General features: G+C 42.5%; 2 protein-coding genes and 1 long non-coding RNA gene across 3 annotated transcripts in view; 1 reads left to right on the top strand and 2 right to left on the bottom strand.

Annotated features, from left to right (window-relative positions):
• The window catches only part of LOC142086772 (uncharacterized), a 33,256-nt gene extending 29,867 nt beyond the window's left edge, over positions 1-3,389 (bottom strand). The window contains exon 1 of the long non-coding RNA XR_012675249.1: positions 893-3,389. This is a non-coding gene — a long non-coding RNA (uncharacterized LOC142086772). The remainder of the gene's footprint in view (positions 1-892) is intronic.
• Positions 1-11,831, top strand: part of MYO1E (myosin IE) — a 93,431-nt gene extending 81,600 nt beyond the window's left edge. The window contains exons 25-28 of the mRNA XM_075160209.1: positions 828-920; positions 3,384-3,588; positions 10,043-10,212; positions 10,736-11,831. Coding sequence (XP_075016310.1) covers positions 828-920; positions 3,384-3,588; positions 10,043-10,212; positions 10,736-10,812 — 545 coding nt within the window. The 3' untranslated portion in view covers positions 10,813-11,831. The remainder of the gene's footprint in view (positions 1-827; positions 921-3,383; positions 3,589-10,042; positions 10,213-10,735) is intronic.
• CCNB2 (cyclin B2) lies at positions 11,825-19,107 on the bottom strand. The gene is made up of 9 exons (XM_075160218.1): positions 18,384-19,107; positions 17,211-17,339; positions 17,005-17,130; positions 16,435-16,605; positions 16,203-16,361; positions 15,633-15,869; positions 14,643-14,783; positions 13,940-14,050; positions 11,825-13,623 (listed from the first exon to the last, which is right to left on the bottom strand). The coding sequence occupies exons 1-9, from the start codon at positions 19,017-19,019 to the stop codon at positions 13,522-13,524; spliced, it is 1,812 nt and encodes a 603-aa protein (XP_075016319.1). The 5' UTR covers positions 19,020-19,107; the 3' UTR covers positions 11,825-13,521.
• Between the last annotated feature and the right edge of the window lie 848 nt (positions 19,108-19,955).

The following is a 19,955-nucleotide window of genomic DNA, read 5'->3' as shown; positions in this document are numbered from 1 at the left end:
TTTAGAGAATCGTTGACTCTTTCTTTCCATGCTTGCCTCTAGTCTCAGCATGTTCTTTATTATTTCTCCATAACACTTAAAAGAAGATCCAGGTTATAGATCCTAATGATACAGCAAAATTCCCCGCTGCTCTACAGTCATGCTGGAATTTTGTTACTTTCACTATATACCAACTGTTTGAGTTTTCAACTCAAAGCTGAATTCCAGCTGAAATGTCTGAAATTCTTTGCCCTGTGGCAAAAGAAATGAGAGCATTTAATCATGTGACATAGTACAAATGGCACAATTAGCCAAGCGTTTTGGGGAAGTTTGTCACTCTGCTCCGAGCTTCTGCAGTTCCTACAGTCTTGCTGATGAAGAAAGGTCTGCATCAGGACAGGACAGGTTGTGATACGAGGAAAGGTAACCTCTGTACATCACCAAAGATTGAGCTGCAAATATACCAGCCTCTCAGGTTTCGTGTCCTACCTTTTTCTCATACTAATTACTGATCAGAAACAGTATAGTCAAAAGTACTGCTGTGCCAGCTATCCATGGTTTATAAACAAGTTCATAAAGCTAATGGTCTTTTGGGCCTCATTTACTGTAGCCCTGAGACAGCTTTACTTTATATCCTGTGGCTGAACTGCATCACAAAAGGGAGAACATGCCTAAGTCATCCTTGTTGCATCTAAAGCTTTAGCACCTGGCCAACACTGTAGGAGTCAGATTCATTATTCATGAAGATCAGCTCTTTCTGATCACAGGGTAGGGATCTGGCAGCCAGAAGGACATACCTAATTAATGTAATTGTGAAAGGGTAACAAAATGTTGCTGGTTTCTTTTAGGTCCTACTAGACGGAATCTTACCCAAAGTAGAGGGTATTCCAACAGGTCTCAAAGTCAGACTTACCCTATGAGAGCCGCACCACCTCCTCCTGGTAAGTCCTCTTAGCCTCGGGCAAAAACAAAAGTCCAAATTCAGGCTTTTGCTTTACTCTCGTCATCTGGTAATTTTTACCCATTAAAAAATCATAGTAAAGGTTTAAAATCCTCTTTAAAAGATCCTGTCTGGAAAACATACATTGTAGGCATTTTGTGAAGTGTATTGTTAGAGTCTGCGGACAATCAAACTGGGGTTCAAGCAGAGAGATCCTGGTTGTCATGGACGCTGGCATGTTCAGCCACTTAGTATAAGGCAGCGAATCCAAAACTAACCCTTTAGCCTTCTCCACTTTCCTTTTGAGGATAAAGCTATACACTCACCAAGCCATAGACAATGCTTTGCAATGAAACTGCTTTCAGTGCCAATAAACAATAGAATGCAATTTATGTCTCATTGTCCTACCCTGTTACGTAACAACTTTTGTGTATGCTGAATGCTGAGACCCGTCAGCTGTGCCAGTAAGCAGCATGGCTTTTACTGCATGGGATTGATGTCATTAGGGTGTTTCACTTCTGCCCTTGAGAGATACAATGAATTTAGCCTGTGAACTCAGAGGGGAGAACAATATTCCATTGAACCAACATTTCCCAAGTGTTTTTTTTACTTACACTCCCAGAGTAGGTTTTTTTTAACAAAGGGTTCTCTTTCAGTCAGCTGCTGTTTATTGGGAAGCACAATGCTAATGATGTAAGTTGGATGTGCAGCCAGTCTTGGTCACCAAATTAACTAGACAATTCCCAATCCTAGTAAAACCTTATAGCTGTACAAGCCAAACTAAGACTGCATGATCTGCAAGAACTGCTTGTAGTAAAGTGGGAAATTACTGTAGTTAAAGGAGTCAACCTGTCTGCAAACACACATAGTAAATATTCATACAGGATGCGTTAAAGCAAGAAAAGTCTATGTTAGTATTTTCAAAAACTCTCTCAGCAGTTTTATAGCTACATGAAAAAGACAAAAACATTGGTTGAAGAAGCCTTGTGCCTGCAGACCAAGCCCACACTTGCCTCATGTAGGTAAGGTAGTTCGGATGTAGATTTGCACATAAGTCCAAGGCACTAGTGGATGCCCATACCTGCAGTATGGCCTTTTGTAATCATATATCCCCCAGTGCTTATGACAGCTCCTGAACAGACATGTGAACAGAGAGCCCTAATTAGAAGAGCCTCCCTCTGTGTGCAGCAAGACTCTGGGCTAACTTTCTGCATGGGATTGATGTCATCAGGGTGCTTCACCTCTGCCCTAGAGAGAAAAAATTAATTTAGCCTGTGAACTCTGAGGAGAGAACAATATTCTATTGACCCACCATTTCCCACATGTTCAACTGTGGAGTTGAACTAGATGTTCACAGACCAGCGAAACCACACTATAGTGTCCAGGCGGGACGACACAGGATAAGTCTAACTACTGAAAGTAAGTGAAATGCTGTGTTGACCCTTACGCTTTAGGGTATCACATTTAAAAGGTGAGTAGAAGTCTTTCATGTAGACCTCAAATCAAGTACTGTAACATGTAGTTTTTTGTTTTTTGTTTTTTTTTTTCAAATTCAAACTCTTTTGTAAAGTAGCCAATTATAGCTGGAAAAATAAGATTGAAGACAGCTGTTACAAGAGAGTTCCAATTAGATTGCTCAGACTTTCAAGGAGTCTGAGGCAATTGCATGATTCGGGCACATTCCTCCTTGAAAGTCACAAACAATTCTCTCCGTCCTGCTCTCACAGTGGGGGGAGGTAACACTGTCCTTGATCAATGTAAAACATGCAGAATTGAGCTCCTTAGGCCCTGATCCTGCAAGTAGCTCAGACATGGGTGGGTTTGTTTTAAATTCAAGTTAGAGGCATAATTATTTAAAGGCATTTACCCTTGTCATCACCTAGAAAATTCAAACTCCTTTTGAGCTATCAAAGTAGCAGCAAGGCTTTTTTTTAAAAAAACAAATCAAAACCACAACCAAAAAACCCCTTGCTTGCTAAAATAGACAAATATTTATAGCAACTTAAAAACCAGTCTACCCAGTATTCAGGGAGTTCGATGGATTTTGAATTTTAAAAGAAAGGGAGACCCCCAGCAATTCTAGCTAGCTTTAGATCAGCCCTTATGTGGATAGAATTTTATGCAGTGTTTTAAATAGAGGTGTGGTGGTTTCATGCTAGCTAACGTTAATAAGGTTGAATCCAGCTGAGAGCTAATCCTCTTGCTTGTAACAGTCAAGGCACGTGTCTCAAACTTGGGCACAAGTCCATGAAGACGTGAACCCAAAATAGATTGCCAGCAGACCTGAAACTGTGTATAAATCAAACTTTAAGATTTCAACATTATTTTGTTTTCAAGTTCCTTGATAGCTGAGTCTCACTGACAGCTGAATCTAACTGACAGCTGAGCCATCCACACGAGGAAAAGGTTACCTTTACTGAGCTGTAGTTTGGACTGGATGTGTTCACACTTTATTTACTTCTAGGTCAGCAGCAAAATGGAGTAATAAGTCCCCCACAGTTTGTACCACTTCCCCATGTCCCAGGAAATCAACGGGCCACTCAGAAAAACCTGTATACAAATATGACACGACCAACTTTACCACGGCAACTGTCAGGAGGATCAGGCAAGATTTCACAGCAACCAGAAAGCTTGGATTTCCTGAAAGTACCTGACCAAGGAGCAGCTGGGTAAGATTTTACATTAAATCTGAGAAAAAAGTGTCAATTTTTGTAAATAGCTTCACACACTCAAACTGTTCAGGACTGAAAATTCATAGATGACCAGATTATGCTATTGAGCTGTACTCAACGGTATCATCATCTTCTCTAGGATTTAAAACACATATTCCATCGTAGGCCTTTAGGAATGAAGGTGAACCAGTTCTAGTTTAATATCTTAAATTTGCATGGTACCTTCTACTTAAGGATATTAAGACACTTAGCAGAGTTTAACTAGGCCTTCTTTCCCTTCTGGTTTACAGATCATAAACAGTAGATGTGGTATTTTATGGCAACTGTCATGCCCAGAAATGCTGGCTAATAGTCCTTTTGTTTTAGCTTTGACTCCCGACTCACATACCACACTTGTACTTCTTTTTAGGAGGAAGGCTTGGCAGTGTGACATTCGAGATTATTTCAGCATCATGTGGACTTCTAAGCTGCAGCCTTCTAGAATATGTTACCATGACAATCCTACAAGATTTGGGGCTGGGCGGTCTTATTGTTGTAACTTTTCCTGATAGCCAAGAGTCCAAAAGCATCAAAACAATCACCAGAAGTAGCAGAAAGACAGAATCAAGAAATCAGGGGCTTAGTAGAGGGAAGCAGAACAGGTTGTTCTCAACTCTGAAGCCAGCTGCTCCACATCTTGACTGAAAATCCAGAAGCAGGCAAAACCCTCTGATTTGTGGAAATCATGAAGACAGAAGTCTTCTGTCAAATAGTTACAGGACCTTAGAGCTCCAGAATGTTAAAGGCCTTACAAAATTTTAATTTTTTCAGTGACTGAACAGTTTCTACTTTAACTCAGCCCTTATATTCCACTCTCTTGTAGAACATTAGTGGAGCTTTACTATAGTAGGAATTTGAGTGCCAGTTAATTGTCAAAGACTGCTGCCTATTCAGCAATTCTAGCAAAAAAAAAAAAAAAAAAGAAATAATCTGGTTTTGAATAAGCAGTTTGTCTTTCTCCTTGCTGATGACTTCCTATTTGTGTGATTTAATTCTGACTTAACCAAGTCTCAGAGAAATTACTATTAGTAACAGCTCGCTGTCCCAGAGCCATACTAAATCAACAAGGAAAGTTACATTAGCAAATAGAATAAAAACCCACTGTGGTAAGGTGTAATAACTTTGCATAGTAATGGTTAGTGCAGACCCAATTCTATAGTCCACAGCTCTTTAAGTAAACATGATAAATGCTTCCTTGTTAAGTAGGAAAGTCCTGTGTATGTTGAACAAGCCATCATTCTTACATCTCTGTCCAAATAATACTGAGGGGAAAAATGAGGAAATTTGGACTTTTCCTGCTGAGAGCTCTGTATTTGCAGGTTCTTAGTCAACTACGGTTCAATGTCCTCCTCAGCTTCTCTTCCTCCAAACGGCCTCTCCCCTTCCCTCCCTTCCAACAGATTGTTACCTCCCTCTGCAGTGAGATAAGACTCTGGAGGCCAGGCTCCGGCAGACAGCTGGCTGACAGCAGTTAGCTTTATGTTGCACCAGTGCCCTGACTGACTCATTGCAGTCTGAGCCTTCGCTTACCACAACAGCTAGAGCACCATATACCCCCTGAAGGTGATGTAAAAGTTTGAAGTAAAACCAGAGACACTGCTGTAGTAAGAATTTTGCCTAAGGAAGTGCCCAAGTATTTAAAAATCTCCCACGATCCCATTCTAATACTGCATTCTTTCACCCTTATCATACATTGTCCACTGTAGTAACGCAGCAGTGACATGCCACATTCAAGGATTTTTGTTGTTGCTCACTACACTTAAGCAGTCATGATATTTTTACTCTGAGCTGTCAGTTGTGACTCAAGCTCCCAGGCCTGACAGCAAATCATTTTGCCAAATATGGAAGAGCTTGCACTTGGGGTAATCTGAGAGAAGTCAAACTTTCACCAGGTTTCCACCTGACCACCTCAGCCCCTTTAACATATTTGCCCTCAGCCTGGAATATTCTGAGGGATTAGATGGAACAGCTCAGTCCGCTTCTCCAGTGATCCACATGAATAGGGGTTCTCAGACGAAGCAAAAAATTACTTATTTTTAACCATATCAAGAGCAACTTTTCATACCAACAGACCTTTCTCAGCTGTCAGTCAGTAGACAATCTCCTTAGCCAGATGTTCTGCACTAAATTCTCCTGTTGGCCTAAGCACTCCTTTTTGTGTGTGATCCAGCTGGCTACAGTACTTATTTAGCATATTACTTACAATGTTGCTTCTAGTGAGCAGTAGACACCTCACAGAAAACAAATAATAAGTAAGCGTACACAGAATTGATGGATTTCCAGTATCAAAAGAACTGCACAGGGTTCCTAAATAGGGCCTTTCCAGTTCCTAAGCACAGAGTAGAGGTGGCCAGCCCTGCAGCAAAATGAGGCATGTACAGAGTGTCTTTTCAGTTGCACTAATGGCAGTCATTTTTCCCCACTGTGCACCAAGTGTTAGCCATAAGATATTGTAAGCATATTTAGAGCATTTTTCTGTTTAAGATTGGTCTTCAAATAAGAAAGCAAGCAGAAACAAGTGGCCACTACTACTTATTTTAACAATTTCAAAACTGTCAGCATATGCTAACACTTTTAGACACATTTCTATCTTTGTAAACTAATAATTTTCAAGCGTTTACGTGGTGAAATTTTCTCATCGCATGTCAACTTACTCTGTTAAAGCTGTTTTGCTAATACTAGACTTCTACTTTGTCTCGAGACTACCCTTCATGTAACAACAACAAAAACCCATAAGCCATAGTATAAAGCCATTGTGATTTCTGTTGGACAACTGTGACTAACACATACATTACTGTAAAATGTAGCAGCCACCAAATACATAATGAGATAGGAACTATATTGGTTTAAAAAGATCAGTTGCATCATACCACAGTTCCTAATGCTATGGGTACACACCAACAACCCCATCTGTTTCACTCTTACAAGTTCACAAGGATGATTAGCACATACTAAAGCTTCTATTATTTATAGTTACCATTTTAAATAGCAATAATGATCAATGTAATCCAAGGGAAGGAAAAAAAAAACACCAACCCACAAACCCAACAACAAAACACACTGTATTAGAATGACATCTTCACTGTCTGCCCCAGTTTTCACCGATAACCGTGTATGCTCAAGAGTGGTAGGAAAAAACCCACAAACAGCCACAGCAGTAATTGCAACCAGAACAAGTAGGAAACAGGTGTCCATCGCTCCCCTCTGGATGGGTTTTGTGGAAGTCAAGCTTCTCTACAGGAAGCCACAAGTAAGACAAAAGAGCACTTACTTAGTAACATGATTCTGAGGAACGAGGTAGGGAGGGACGAGGACATTGGGGAGTGAGGGTTGTTTGTTTTGTTCCTTTGGGTTTGTTGTGGTTTGTTTTTTCCTTTCAAAGCAAGCTACAGTTGTGGGCAATGTGCAGTAGCAATATGGATGCTACTGTGTAAGGTAAGGGAACATGTAAAATGGGCCTGGCAAAGTAATTTCTTAAACCTTGATGTTCCAATACACGAGTTGCTGCCTGTCTAGTACAGCCCACAAGTTCATTGAATTGCATTTCCTAAAGTGTAGAATAGTATTTTGGTCAGAAATGGTGGAAAGTGCCCGCTCTGAGAGGAGTAGAGTGCAGCCCAATGAGGATAATTTCAGGTGGGCATTGAAACAAGTAGGTAATCATTTGATCTGTTTGACTTCAGATGGTGGTGGGCTAGTCTAGGAATTGGAGTATTTTGACACAGTGTATTCAATGCTTTGTTAATTTTAATAATACCGTATTCTGAGCACACAGTCAAAACCAATTTGTAATCACCATAATATTAATACAACCCAGTTACTGTCCCTGCCAGTACTAACCGCTACCGAGGCATGTTTCAGTTGATGTTCCCAGGGCCATTTTATGTCTAGTTTCCAAGCAGAGGAGAGTATTGCAGCACTGTCAAGGGTACCGCTTTGTAAGCGGAACTGGGAGCGGCTGCTGCAAAGACAGATGAGGACAACTCCCTGGGGGTAAACGGGGGGGAACCAAACGGCAGCGCCCACAGCAGCCGCTGGGGTTGGGGAGCGCCGCTGGAGCTCCAGCCCCGCGCCGTGCCCGCGGGCCCCCGCCGTCCCTGCAGCGGGCCCGCGCAGGCGCGTGAGGCGCGCGCCCTCTGCCGGCAGCCCCGTGGGGCCGCCCGCGGCCCGGGCGCGGTGGCGCCGGCGAGGCGAGGCCTGCGGCCCCCCCGGGCAGCTCGGCCCGGCCGGGCTTCGCCTCCTGCTCCGCTGGCGAGCAGCCGCGCGTGTGCCGCAGGGACGGGACAAAGGAGGTGTGCTGCAGGCCAAGGGCAGGCATGCAGCGCTCCCCTCCAGCAGAAGGCCTGTGAAGAGGTAGTTAAGAGCTTACCGGGCAGCGCTCTTGGGCACGCTTTTTCCTAACCCTGTACGTGGTCTTGGGGACCGGCAGTGGCCTCAGATCCATGCCATTGCATGGGAACTACGCAGGTTCATACACAGGTTTCTGCTTGGAAACCTGCGCACAAGGGAGTCAGCTAGGCATCACAAGGCACCACCGTAGGTCAGGCTTTAATTTGCCCAGTACTAATCCCTCACCGTCCAGTACCGCCAGCAAAACAAGTTGTGTTCCTGTTCATCACCTTACTTCTCGCTACCCATAAACTGCTGTCACACTTGGCCAGCCACAAGTATTAGGGACCCGACTGGACCAAACACTAATCTAGCCAAGTTAGCAGATCATTTTTTAAATAGATCAAATCCCAAAGCCAGCCTGAACAGAGTCAGGCTCACAAAGGAGTGGTGGGGGCAGGCGTTCAGAAAGGACATCTGAGGGGTTCTGCCTGTTCTTCCTTCCAGTTCTTCCTGTTTGGTACCATTCCCAGCATTACTATCCTCACGTTTCTGCAATAGATTCACCACTATGGAAAACAAACATCCTAGAGGATTTTTACAGCAGTAACAGACCAACGGAAGTACTCATACAAAAGTGGTACTTGCAAGGCTGTCTTCCTGAGCATTATAAGAGTACATTATTAATGTACTAAAAAGAACCAATATTACTATATTCAGCAGTAGGTTTTAGGTAAGCATTTCTCTGTGACTGTTCTTTTTCAAAAGGGAAAGCTCTAGTGTTCCTAAGGATTGAGCTAGAAGAGTTGTGAATTTAGTATTTCAAAACCACAGCCATTATAGATATAATTTTTAAGGGTTAGAATTCAGTTTATCTTTAGCAAAGCTGCCGAGAAGGATGCCCTGGTACTATCACAGCCTTAAGTTCTAGCCATCACTCACAGTCCAATACAAGCCTGAGTTTAAAAACACCATGCTTTCACCAGCAAAACATCTCATTTAAGGTGTTCTTGTTCTACTGTGATTGCAGAAAAGCTGAGCTACTTTTCTAAGACTTGCTCTGAATTCTTTTATTTCCATACCTAGGTCTAGGTTTCACAACATAGCCTATCCCAAGTGTTAATAAATGCTGACCAACAGGAGAAAATCCTCTCTCCCAGTAGATAAATTTAGAACTGAAATGCTGTTAACCCATACTTCAACGCTCATTTTCTGGTGCAGTTCACTACACAAACTTAGAACTAGACAGAGACGTATTGACAAAAAATGAAGTCTAGGACTTTGTGTAAGTAACTACAAACCTTTTCTGCAAGAGCTGTGTAATGTTATCATGGCATTACATGACATAATCACAGTTCAGTCTCCTGCCCATCACTGCCACATTTTTTAGTCATTCAGCACATTTATTTATTATTTTAAACTGACATATTGCATCTAATGCCTGTTCTCTCTTCCAGCCTTTATTAGCTGATGAGCTGGCAAAGTGCATTTCTTCCCTCTTTCCCCTTCCTAATCTTTGGAGTGGTCACAGCTGTGACAAAGAGTTTGTGCAGCATCTCCCCTGCTGCTTCAGAGTTGACTATAACAGAACAAGTCCATAGACGGCCCTGGAATCTGAGGCAACTTAAGAGAGATGCAGTCTCTCTTACAGCTTAGTCACACGAATGGTAAAGTAGCAAGCCTGTGAGCTAGAACTTTGTTTTTAATACTGCAAACTAAATCCCTGGTGAAGTTGGGGCATGGGAAGAGACAGTCTAAGCTGTGTAGATGCCAAGATATGCATGAACTGCATGTGCACATTAGTTTACATTCCAGCCTGAGCACTAAAATGTCTTCTCCTATGCATTTGAACTGCTGTTTGGAAGTACCTAATCATCCATTTAAGTAGGAAAGAAATGGCAACTCTGTGCCTTTCACAGGAGAGCCTTACATTGCTATTTTTAATTGTGACATTTAAGAGAATCCTTTTTCCCTTGTTCTGTGATATTATTTAGAATCAATTTATTAGGACAGTCGGGTTAATAAAGCTTAGGTTCAAGTCATAAGCTCTGAAGCACGTTAACATTTTTTTTTCTCCCATTAGTGTTCGCAGGCAGACAACAAACCGACCCCCACCAGCTGGAGGAAGGCCTAAACCACAGCCAAAACCTAAGCCTCAGGTACCGCAGTGCAGGGCACTGTACGCATATGATGCTCAGGACACAGATGAACTTAGCTTTAATGCCAACGACGTGATTGATATAATTAAAGAAGGTATGTAGTGATCAAAAGTTTTGTTACTCAAGTACTAATCTCGAAGGTACACTGTCGTAAGTAGTTAAGACATGACTTTTTGAGCCACCCTGCAGTTACCTTCCCTCATTAGGCTCGCGAATTCCTGTGATAGCTCAAGGAGCGGTCTCCACACCAACCAAACCTGTTCGCTTAAAAGCATGTCAGAGACAGATCAGTGACATATGCGTTACTAGGTACTGCAGACCTGTAAATTTAGAGAGAGTGTAATTCCGTCACGGGCTCTGGCTGAAAATTAGCCTAAACCACAGCTATAGCACAAGAACCAGAAAGTAATGAAGCAGTTCCAACTCCGTGTCTCCAAAGCAACCTCATAAGGCATAGTGATGTGGCCAAAAGATTAGCAAGCTCAGGTTCTCCAAATCGTTCCTCAGTCCTTCACAAGAGGGCTCTCACTGTGTGGAGTAGCTTTGCAAGGTTGCCTCAAAAAGCATACAAAGAGGTTTACAAAACCTCACTACTTACTTTGCTTTCTTTGTCATAGATCCTTCTGGCTGGTGGACAGGAAGACTACGAGGGAAACAAGGTCTGTTTCCCAACAATTATGTCACCAAGATATAAAAGATTATCAGAGAAAAATTGCCATGAAGTTACCAGTGGTTGGAGATGTTTCCCTTGCCTTCAGGACACTGTTCTTCTGAGATCTGCCATTCTCAGCAGTATTTTCACCAGTAAAGTTGTATATGAGTAGAAGGAAAATTACCTGCAGCACACAGACTTCGATCTTTTGTCTCAGAAGCATATAGCAATGGACATACTGACCAATTATTTATTATATTTAAAACCTGGTTTTAACACCTAGTAAGTGAAGAACGCGCAAACCTACCATCTTCCTGAAACAGAAAGGTGCTTTGCAGTCTGGGACCAGGGACTTTGAAAGGGGTGTATTTAATAAGTGCCTTCAGCTGAGTATCAGTAACCTTTTAAATTATCTACTGAAGATAACGTTAAATGCACATTTCCTCTAATGCAGATCATTCTGGGGAACACGTTAAGTATGCTGCTACATATCAAAAAGATTTAGGCTCATTTGGGATATTACCATCCAAAAACCTACTGTGAGGGTATATTTAAGTAATTCTGTACAGAGTTGTAATGGAACTGGTTTGTGTTTGCTGATGTGTTTAGGGACTCCAACAGGCACTATAAGAAGTTAAAACAGAAAACCACATAGTACTGTATGCTAAACAATGTTGCCTTCTTCAAGATTTATATTATAATATGGCTGGCCCATGTTGGATTTATGTTTAATGCTCTACCTGTTATAAGAAGTGTCTTTATGCAGAGCTGTACATTTATAGAAACAGATCATATACTGTATATAAAAACTGAGTATGATAGAAACATGTATGAATGTATAATGTAGTATTCCACTGTTCTTATTCATGAAGTAGTTCTACTAGAATTTTTATGCCAGGTACTTACAGATATGCACTACTTTTAAATGGCAAAGGCAAAAGTTACTGCTTAAGTCTGATTGCCTCCCACACCAGAGTGGCTGTTGCTTGCCATAGAGTTATCAGCGTTCATGCTTTGCCTTCTGAACCTCCATAAAATAAAACACAAGCAGCAGTTAGCTGAACAGGTCTGTTCTCTGTGCAGTTTGTTTTCAGTTACATATACAAACAGATCCCTCCACAACAATGTCTGCTGGATTTTACTGCACTCACTTCTAAAATGCCCTTTCTTTGCTCCAAACCAAACCATTTTCACTATGCCCAGCTGAAGTGCTGTGCATTACATTTCTTCCTGTTAAGAGCAGTTGAAAAAACCTGCGTATGTTGATATTAGGAAGTTGCGTAAGCTTTAAGATACAGCTAAAAGTCCTGAATCCCTCCTAAACCATTGCCTAAGCCTAATTTAGGCACACTTGAACTCCATCTCCATTAAGAGATGACTGACCATAGAAGCCGTTTCTAGAAACTAGGGCCTCAGTCCAGGGTAGAGTCATACACACAAGAGATCAAGCTTGTTTTTCAAAAGGCCATGTGCAGTAAGTGCTAGGCTTACTTATCCTATGGGAGAGAAAAGTCTCCAGCTTGAAAAGATAAAAACCAGTAGCCTCAACATCCTTCCCACAGGGGGAGCACTGGGCTCTAGGCCATTTTTGTAGAATTGGGTTCTTGCCTTCTACATCAGGGCCAGCACACTCATGAAGAGGAGACACTGGGAGAAGGGCAGTAGTGAGTTCAGTATAACTTGGAGAATACCTAAGGGTCTGTAACTTAACATTACTTATATAGGACTAAGTTAACAAATAGGCTTAAATGAGGTATTGAGGCAGAAAAGTTGCATTACTTACATGCTTGTATTCCTTGAGCATACAGATACTGATGTTTATTAGAAACAAAGGAAAGCAAAATGTTAAGAAGTGATAAGGAATCTACTTACAGTGGGTTTGACTGTATTTTCCCAGGTATAGAGGTTAATTGGAAGGGGGGGGTGGGGTGGGGTGTGTGAGTGAACAGGCAATGAAAAACTAGGGTGTTTTTTTTTTGTCCAAGAAGTGAAGCAGGTTTTGAGACCTGAGCTGGTTCAAAAGGTCTCATCCCTATAGTTTCACACCTACAGCTCCTGCACCCAGTGGTTAGCATCACAGGAGACTTAGAATTTCTCTACCTTAGCTCCCTTTGTTTAGGTACACAAAGATAGAGAACATATTGTCTTATGTTCACCTAAATACGAAAATTTACAAGGCTAGTATCTGTTACAGCCAGCCTACTTCTTTCCCCAAATTTGCAACAAACTACAAAAAGAAATCCCTGTATACTTCTTTGGAATAAGGCACTGAAATAAAGTACATATTTAGTATCCTTTAAGGTACTACCAAGAAAAAAATGATCAGCCTGCTCTTTCTTACCTTAAGAGTGAAAACAAGAAGTTACTAAATATAACCCACTATAAAGCCTGGAGATTCTCATTGGAAACAACCACTGAGAATAATCATCCACATCTAACTGCAAGTTGTATCAATCACCTATTTAGTCAAGTGTCCTGCTTGGACATTAGATTGCAAACATGCCTAGGTAATGCCTTAAAGATTCACAGTCACACTACTCTTTTTTTTTTTTTTTAAAAAAAAAAAAGAGAGGAGCTTTATTTCTAGGTAGATAGTTGTATTACAAAGCAAGTTTAAAATTTCACCTTCCGAGTGAGTCTGAAGTGTCTGTGGTAAGGCTGGAATGCTATGTACAAAGAGCAGTAGTTTTGCCCCAATAGGCAAATAAGGATGAAGTATATATACCATCAGGACTTGGCTGCCTAAGGTTATCATAACAGTGATAAAGCCAGGTCCTTGATTATCTTGCTGCTCAGCTGAGGGATTGTGCTGATCGTCAGTAGTTTGCTACTTGCGTACTTGTTCTTGATAGCCTGCAGAGGTAGAGGAACAGTGTTACAAAAGATTTACACATACAGTATTTAAGTTCAGGCAGATAATTTTGGGTCAATTAGCCTGACTGCTTGGAAAACAAGCAAACAAACAAAGTTAGAAGTGAACTAGCTTGCAAAGTAACAAGAGCAGAGTTTATCCAAAATGTTTTGAAGTTAGTACTAATGCACCATCCTCTCACAGGCTTGTCAGAATAGCATATGCTTTAAGATAACATACAAACATTTACCTAAGGAGCCACAATATGCAGCAAGGGTATTTCTAAAACATTACAAAGATTTCAGTAGTTTTACTTACAGTGTATTTTGTTAACTTCTCATTTACTTTGACCACATTCTTGGCCATATGTTTCATAGTCATCACAAGACTGTCTTCTGTATACCCAGTGTAGTACTGCTGCTTTGCACCCTGCAGCGTAACGGCGAGAAATTTGAGATTTATGAAGTGGGGATTCCTGGGGAACACTTCAGGTATCAAATGCCCTAAGCTTCATGTGTTAGCCTTGAGTGCTACGAACTGTAGTACTGTCAGATTAGGTGACAGATCCAGGATAACTTCTGGCGTGTGGTAGAAGTCTGGACACATCAATGCCAAGAACCACATTCCTACACTGCACAGAGGATAAAAGAAGCAACCCTTGCAAGAGTACCCGCTAGTTGAATTACAATTCACTATTCATGGTCCACGATTTCGTTACTCTACATGTACTGCGAGAATTATAAAAAAAAAATCTACGTTTATTTACAGTGTGGCCTTCTGTAACTCAATACTTGCAAGAGAAAAATCCTTTCATACCACAGTGTTCACACAGAAAAAGATAGTAAGTTTTTAGAATGATATTCCTTTTTCTAGCTGTAACTATGCATCAGGCTGTCCAACTGACATTTGATCACCAGCATTACCGCCCTAAACGCAATTTTCTAAAGTAATTGTCTTAATGGTTCAAGTCAATCAACTGAAGGAAAAAACTCCTAACAACAAATTTGATTAAAATACTTACCCACTTGTTATGTCCCAGAATCTTTTGGGACAAGCATAATGCAGCAGCTGCAATCTCTGAAGGACGATGGTGAACCATATCATAGTCTATCAGCGTCAGCTCCATTAGGTATTTTGCTAGTGTATGTTGCTTAGCATCAGCCTACCAGATGGAGAGCACAAAGTTTCACTTCACCTTATCAATCACAATAATTCAGGATTGCTTATTGTATTGATTAACAAAGTCCTTATTAAGGTCTAGGGACCATACTTCTCTAACAGGCACCCATCTCAAAATTGAGACCAGAGTCCAAACCAGCCTAGTCTAGCAGCCATTTGGAATTTAGGCACAAAGTCAAGTGAGGGATTTTAACAGAAAAACTGCAGTATCAGGCACTGCTGTGCCCAACTAGGGATAAAAGTGCTCCCTCTGTAATACACTAAGGCGGGGGGGGGATAAAAAAATATAAAATGACTTAAGGAGATCCTTATTAAAGCAGACAGCTAACTTCAAGAGTTACCTAGTGGTCTCTTGAGGTAACCGAAGCCCACTTCAAGTGTGGGCAGTTCACTTGAGTGTAACTACTGAGGTGGGAAAAAAGGGTCAGGTCAAAGAGAAAGCTTATCTCTTGATTCTTAAATAATACAATATTTGCATCCAAAAATTATGAAGAACTGCAACACTGCTCCCCTTTCACTAGGAAATACCCTGATCACCAGACAAAAGATTACTTTAAAAGCAAGAGTTCTGCTCTAGGTATGTTTAGTTTACCCTAACAGTAAAATTACTGCCACTAAGACTGAACACAGGCCCCCGTGAAACATGGGGGCCATAAACATGAACCGCTACTGGCTGCCACAGTGGTGTTGTCACGTTACTCCACATGGAGGAGTTTCATAGCTGAATATTTCTTGATGAGCATGTCGGATCACATGATAAAATTGCCGGAAGCAATCCTGATAAGACTTTTCACACATAGGAAAGTTCTAGATAATGAGGACGAGTACGCACCTCACCAGCTTTTGATGCTCTTCTTAAGAAGTGAATTGGAAGAGGTCGTCCCAAATTGAAGTTTAACTCTTTAAGAATCATAATCTCCATTTCTCTGATTTCATCACTGGTGTAGGCATTGTCAGTAATGTAAACAAAGTCTGCTACATCAGGAGAGAACATCTCTTCGTATTTTGAAGCTAGAAGCAGTGCTGTTACACCCACCAGCTGAAGCCTCTTACGGGGTACTGGATGACTCTGCAATACAGGAATTTAAAAAGCAGACCCCAAAATGTCAAACTCCAGATAAACAGATTCTAATTTATCAGTTTAAAATACCAGTATGACAGTGCTCATTCTTACGACATAAATGAGATTTTCCACTTTGAGTCAGAAGTGTCCCTATAATGACATGCTCAAAGAGGACCGCAGCCTCAGAGTTAAGATGCTACATTATGCAGAGCTCTTACACAAAGAGCAGATTTTATAGGTTCTTAGTTTTATAAAGAAAGGATAAATCCTAAACGCCTTTAAAAGCACAGACATTGAACAAGTCTCCTATCCAAATGAGTTGAAAAATATCTGACTTACTTGTAAGAAGCGATCCATAACTGCAACACACATATACAGTGTTTCCTGCAGAAGTTGGAATCTTGAGTGGACCTGGACAAGCCAGTCAACTAAAATTGCACGCATACGCCCGTTAATTGTCTTCCCGTCGAGGTAACATGGGCGGACCGATTGCTGCAGCTGTTGGAGAAAGAGCTGTCTGAGCAACAAAATTAACACTATACTGCAGAAGCACAGACTCAGTATGTCATACCTCAAGCTCCCTCAGATACAGATAGATATCTTTTACGTAGTCACTACACAGCTGGGGATTCTCCCAATCCTCAGCGTCAATGTCTTCTACATTGTTGAGCAACACATCAGAGAAGGCTTGGCACAAATCCTCCTCTTGCATAGATACATCCATAGGGACAGGAGACAGAACCTAAGGAACAGATCATAGCGCTTACATATCTACTGTTTAAGCTGCAGTGTTCCTTCATTTCCACATTTTTCCAGTTACTAACACAATTTCTTAAGATAAAAGAAATTGAAACTGAGCTTACATTCTAGCGTGGCAAGCTTTCACCAAGTTGCCATACAGACAGAATTGTAAGACCTTCCAGTAATTGCCAGATAAAGCAGAAACTTCATCCAATACTTCAGCAGTTCTGCCACCTTAATGTTAGCCTTTAAGCACAACATGCATTAAACAAAAACCTCAGTACAGAGGCTTTGCTTTTTCAGCAGGGAAGTGAGATATATCTACAGATAAGCTAGTCTGAAGTCAGAGCTCTAAGCTGCACATCAAATTAAGAATCAGAACAATATCATTACTTCCTACCTTTGGAATACCAGTTTCTTTGATTGCTCGATTCCCAGCAGCTGGAGGTTTAGGCAGTACAATTCCATTTGTCATCTTACTAGGTCCTTTTGTAGGCTTTATGGATGCTTTGGAGCATTCTGTTTTCTGTAGTGAAAACAATTACTATTAGTACAGAGCTAGTAATCCATTTTTTCCTTATAGGTATATTTCAAATGTTCCTTTACCTTAGCTATATGTGTGCCTCTTGTTGCAACTTTATTTCCTATTTCTTCCAAAGCAGCCCTTTTGCCAGTAAGGTGAGTTTTGGCTTTACTATTAAGTTCAGTCGCAGCATTCTCCACCCCTCTAGTGACCTAAAACAATAAAATTGCAGCTTAAGAGTCAGAGACCAACTTTATTTAGTCTTCAGATGTCCAACTCCATTATAGACTTACCACCACTGTACCGGTGTACCTCTGTGCATGCTACCCATTACTCAACCAATGTTTATTTCCTACCTGTTCACACGTGCTCAGAGGAAGAAATCTCCTCTGTATAGGTTGCAGACAGTACTGTACTCTCTGAAACTGTTGCGAGATTAGAGCAATGCACCCTATCTCGTTCTTCCTCACTGACATCATTAGAGTGCTTACCTGCTACTTATTTATTGTATTTACGCACTTTGTAACTATAGCAGTATTCCCATGAAGATGAACAAAGCAATTTCTTTATTACATACATGCCACGGAAATGAAAAAAGTTATTTTATACATACAAAAATAAACATTCTTTGTTAAACACAGCAAAGAAGGCACCAGCTTTCAAGAGGTTCTCGTGGAGTTTCATTTAAACCATTAGACAGTGACCGTAGAAAAGAGGTTCTTGTGTTCCATTCCTTCACCTTCCCGTAAGTAGCTTGAATTTTCTCCCTCCCTCCCACACTTTGAGGGGGAGGAGCAGCCGGCCAAGGCCAGGTGCAAGCTGAGGGCAGTGCCAGGTGAAGCCCTGCCCTCCAATCCCGGGGGCGAGGGCAGCGCGCACCCCCTCACCACCGCCCCCTCAAAAGCTCAGCCCAGCTTCAGTCTCCTCCTCATCCGCCCACCCCCCCGACCCCCGCAGCCCAGCCCAGACCCCGCTCCACTCCGGCCGCTGCCCGTACCCGCAAAAGCAGAGCGGGGCTCCCGGCCAGATACAGCGCTGGGAGCGGCCACCCCCCCACCTCACTGCAGGGCAGAGCCAGAGCCCTCTCCGGCCCGCTCGCGCCGCGGCCCCAGCATTTAGCTGCCTGAGGGAAAAGAGCGGCAAGGCCTGTGGGCGGGTCGCCCCCCCCCCCGCTCTCTCTCGCCCCCTCCCTGCCACCCCCAACCCTTCCGCCGGACCGACTCCCGTCCCCCACTCGCGGCCCAAGCAGTACTCACAGCGGCGCGGCGCGACGCCGGCAGCGCCATGGGCACGGAGAGAAGGGGAGGCGGCAGCCGCTCGCGCCTCTCCTCGCAGACTCGCTTCTGCCTCGAGCGAAACCAGCGACTCCTGCCTCGCGCCGCCGCGGCTTCTCTTAAAGCCCCTCCCGTTCGCCTATTGGGCAGCTTCGTACGATGCACGTGCTCGATTGGTCCACCTTCTCGGGCCCCTCCCAAACAGGAAACGGCTTGAACAACTTCCGGCGAGCCAGGCCCTGTGGCGGAGGGCAGCGGCGGTGGGGGCGGGGCGGCCGCCTCAGCTGGTGCTTGGGCGAACCCAAGGTGACAAAACGACTTCGCGCCGCCTGTCGCCAGAAGCGCTTGACGGCGAGTCTGGGCGGTTAGCACCGTGCTGCAGCTGCCAGCGCTCTCGGCTGGCGGGGGGCGGATGGAGCAAACGAGGCAGCTGGGCCCGGCCGAGCAGAGCCGCGGCAGGGCTGGCACCGCACTTCCCGTCACGTGTACTGGTGGCAGCTGGCTGGAAGCCCGGCCGCCTCCAGGGGCTTCTCTACTCGGTGAGCCAAACCCCGCAGCGCCGACCTGAGCACTACAGCACCCGTCACACGGAGCACCTGCGGAGGTGGCTCGCCTCATGCCCAAGAGCAACTCGATACTCCGCGCTAGGGGAAACCAGCCCGAACAGATGCGTGTTACAGCTTAAATTTCAAATACGACTGCAGGAAGGCACGTCAAGTCAGCTAGTAACAAGCTAGTAAGAGTTTAGTAACTAGTCCTGAGACTCTACAGTAATTCCCTAAACTGACAGAAAAGTCGAATTACAACTATTCTGCAATCTCCCAAAATTGGCATTATATGTTTACTCACATGTGCACACATTAATATTTTTATATCCTTCATAAGGGCAGTTTTCCTGCCTTCCAAGTTGCAGATGGTTCTGTTTATCAACACATTTAACTGTGGCTAAATGTTGATCCTTCACCGAGAGAATTTTTTCTTAGGCAGTACATATAAGAATTTTTACAGATCAAGACTTGCAAAACAAGGCAAAAGGGAAAAAAAACAACTTGCGCAAGAAACAGATTTTGAATGATACCAGTCTAACATTTTATTTATTGCATACAAAAGAATTTCTTTTGACAATGGAATTTTATATGAAAAGTAATTTGATGCATACTGTTGAGAATCTTATCTTCAAAGTCAAAGATGCTGCAGAAAACTTAAGGCAATGCATCTAAGCATATAAAGCACAGTAAGTGGTGGAAATTTTCAAAATCAAAAGCCTATTCTTTTTCCTTTCCTTAAATTATGGTTAAGTCACAACTTTCTGGAATAGAAGTAGGCTGCAGCTTTATTAGCCCCTGCAATAGCATGTAAGATCAGAACACTGTGATTCCTGGCAAATACCTAAGTGTTCAACATCACATTACAATGTTATGCATACATTTAAAAGCAAGACAATATCAGTAGCAGTTATAAAACAAGTCAATTCATGGACCACTAAAATACCTCTAGTACCAGGCACCCAAATCAGGCGCATAAAAGATTTTTTTAAAAAAAAAAAAAAAAAAA

This window comes from Calonectris borealis, chromosome 11 (genome assembly GCF_964195595.1).
Source record: "Calonectris borealis chromosome 11, bCalBor7.hap1.2, whole genome shotgun sequence".
Classification (NCBI taxonomy): Eukaryota; Metazoa; Chordata; class Aves; order Procellariiformes; family Procellariidae; genus Calonectris; species Calonectris borealis.
Note: the sequence above shows the minus strand (reverse complement) of the source record. Positions and strands in the feature narration are given on the sequence as shown.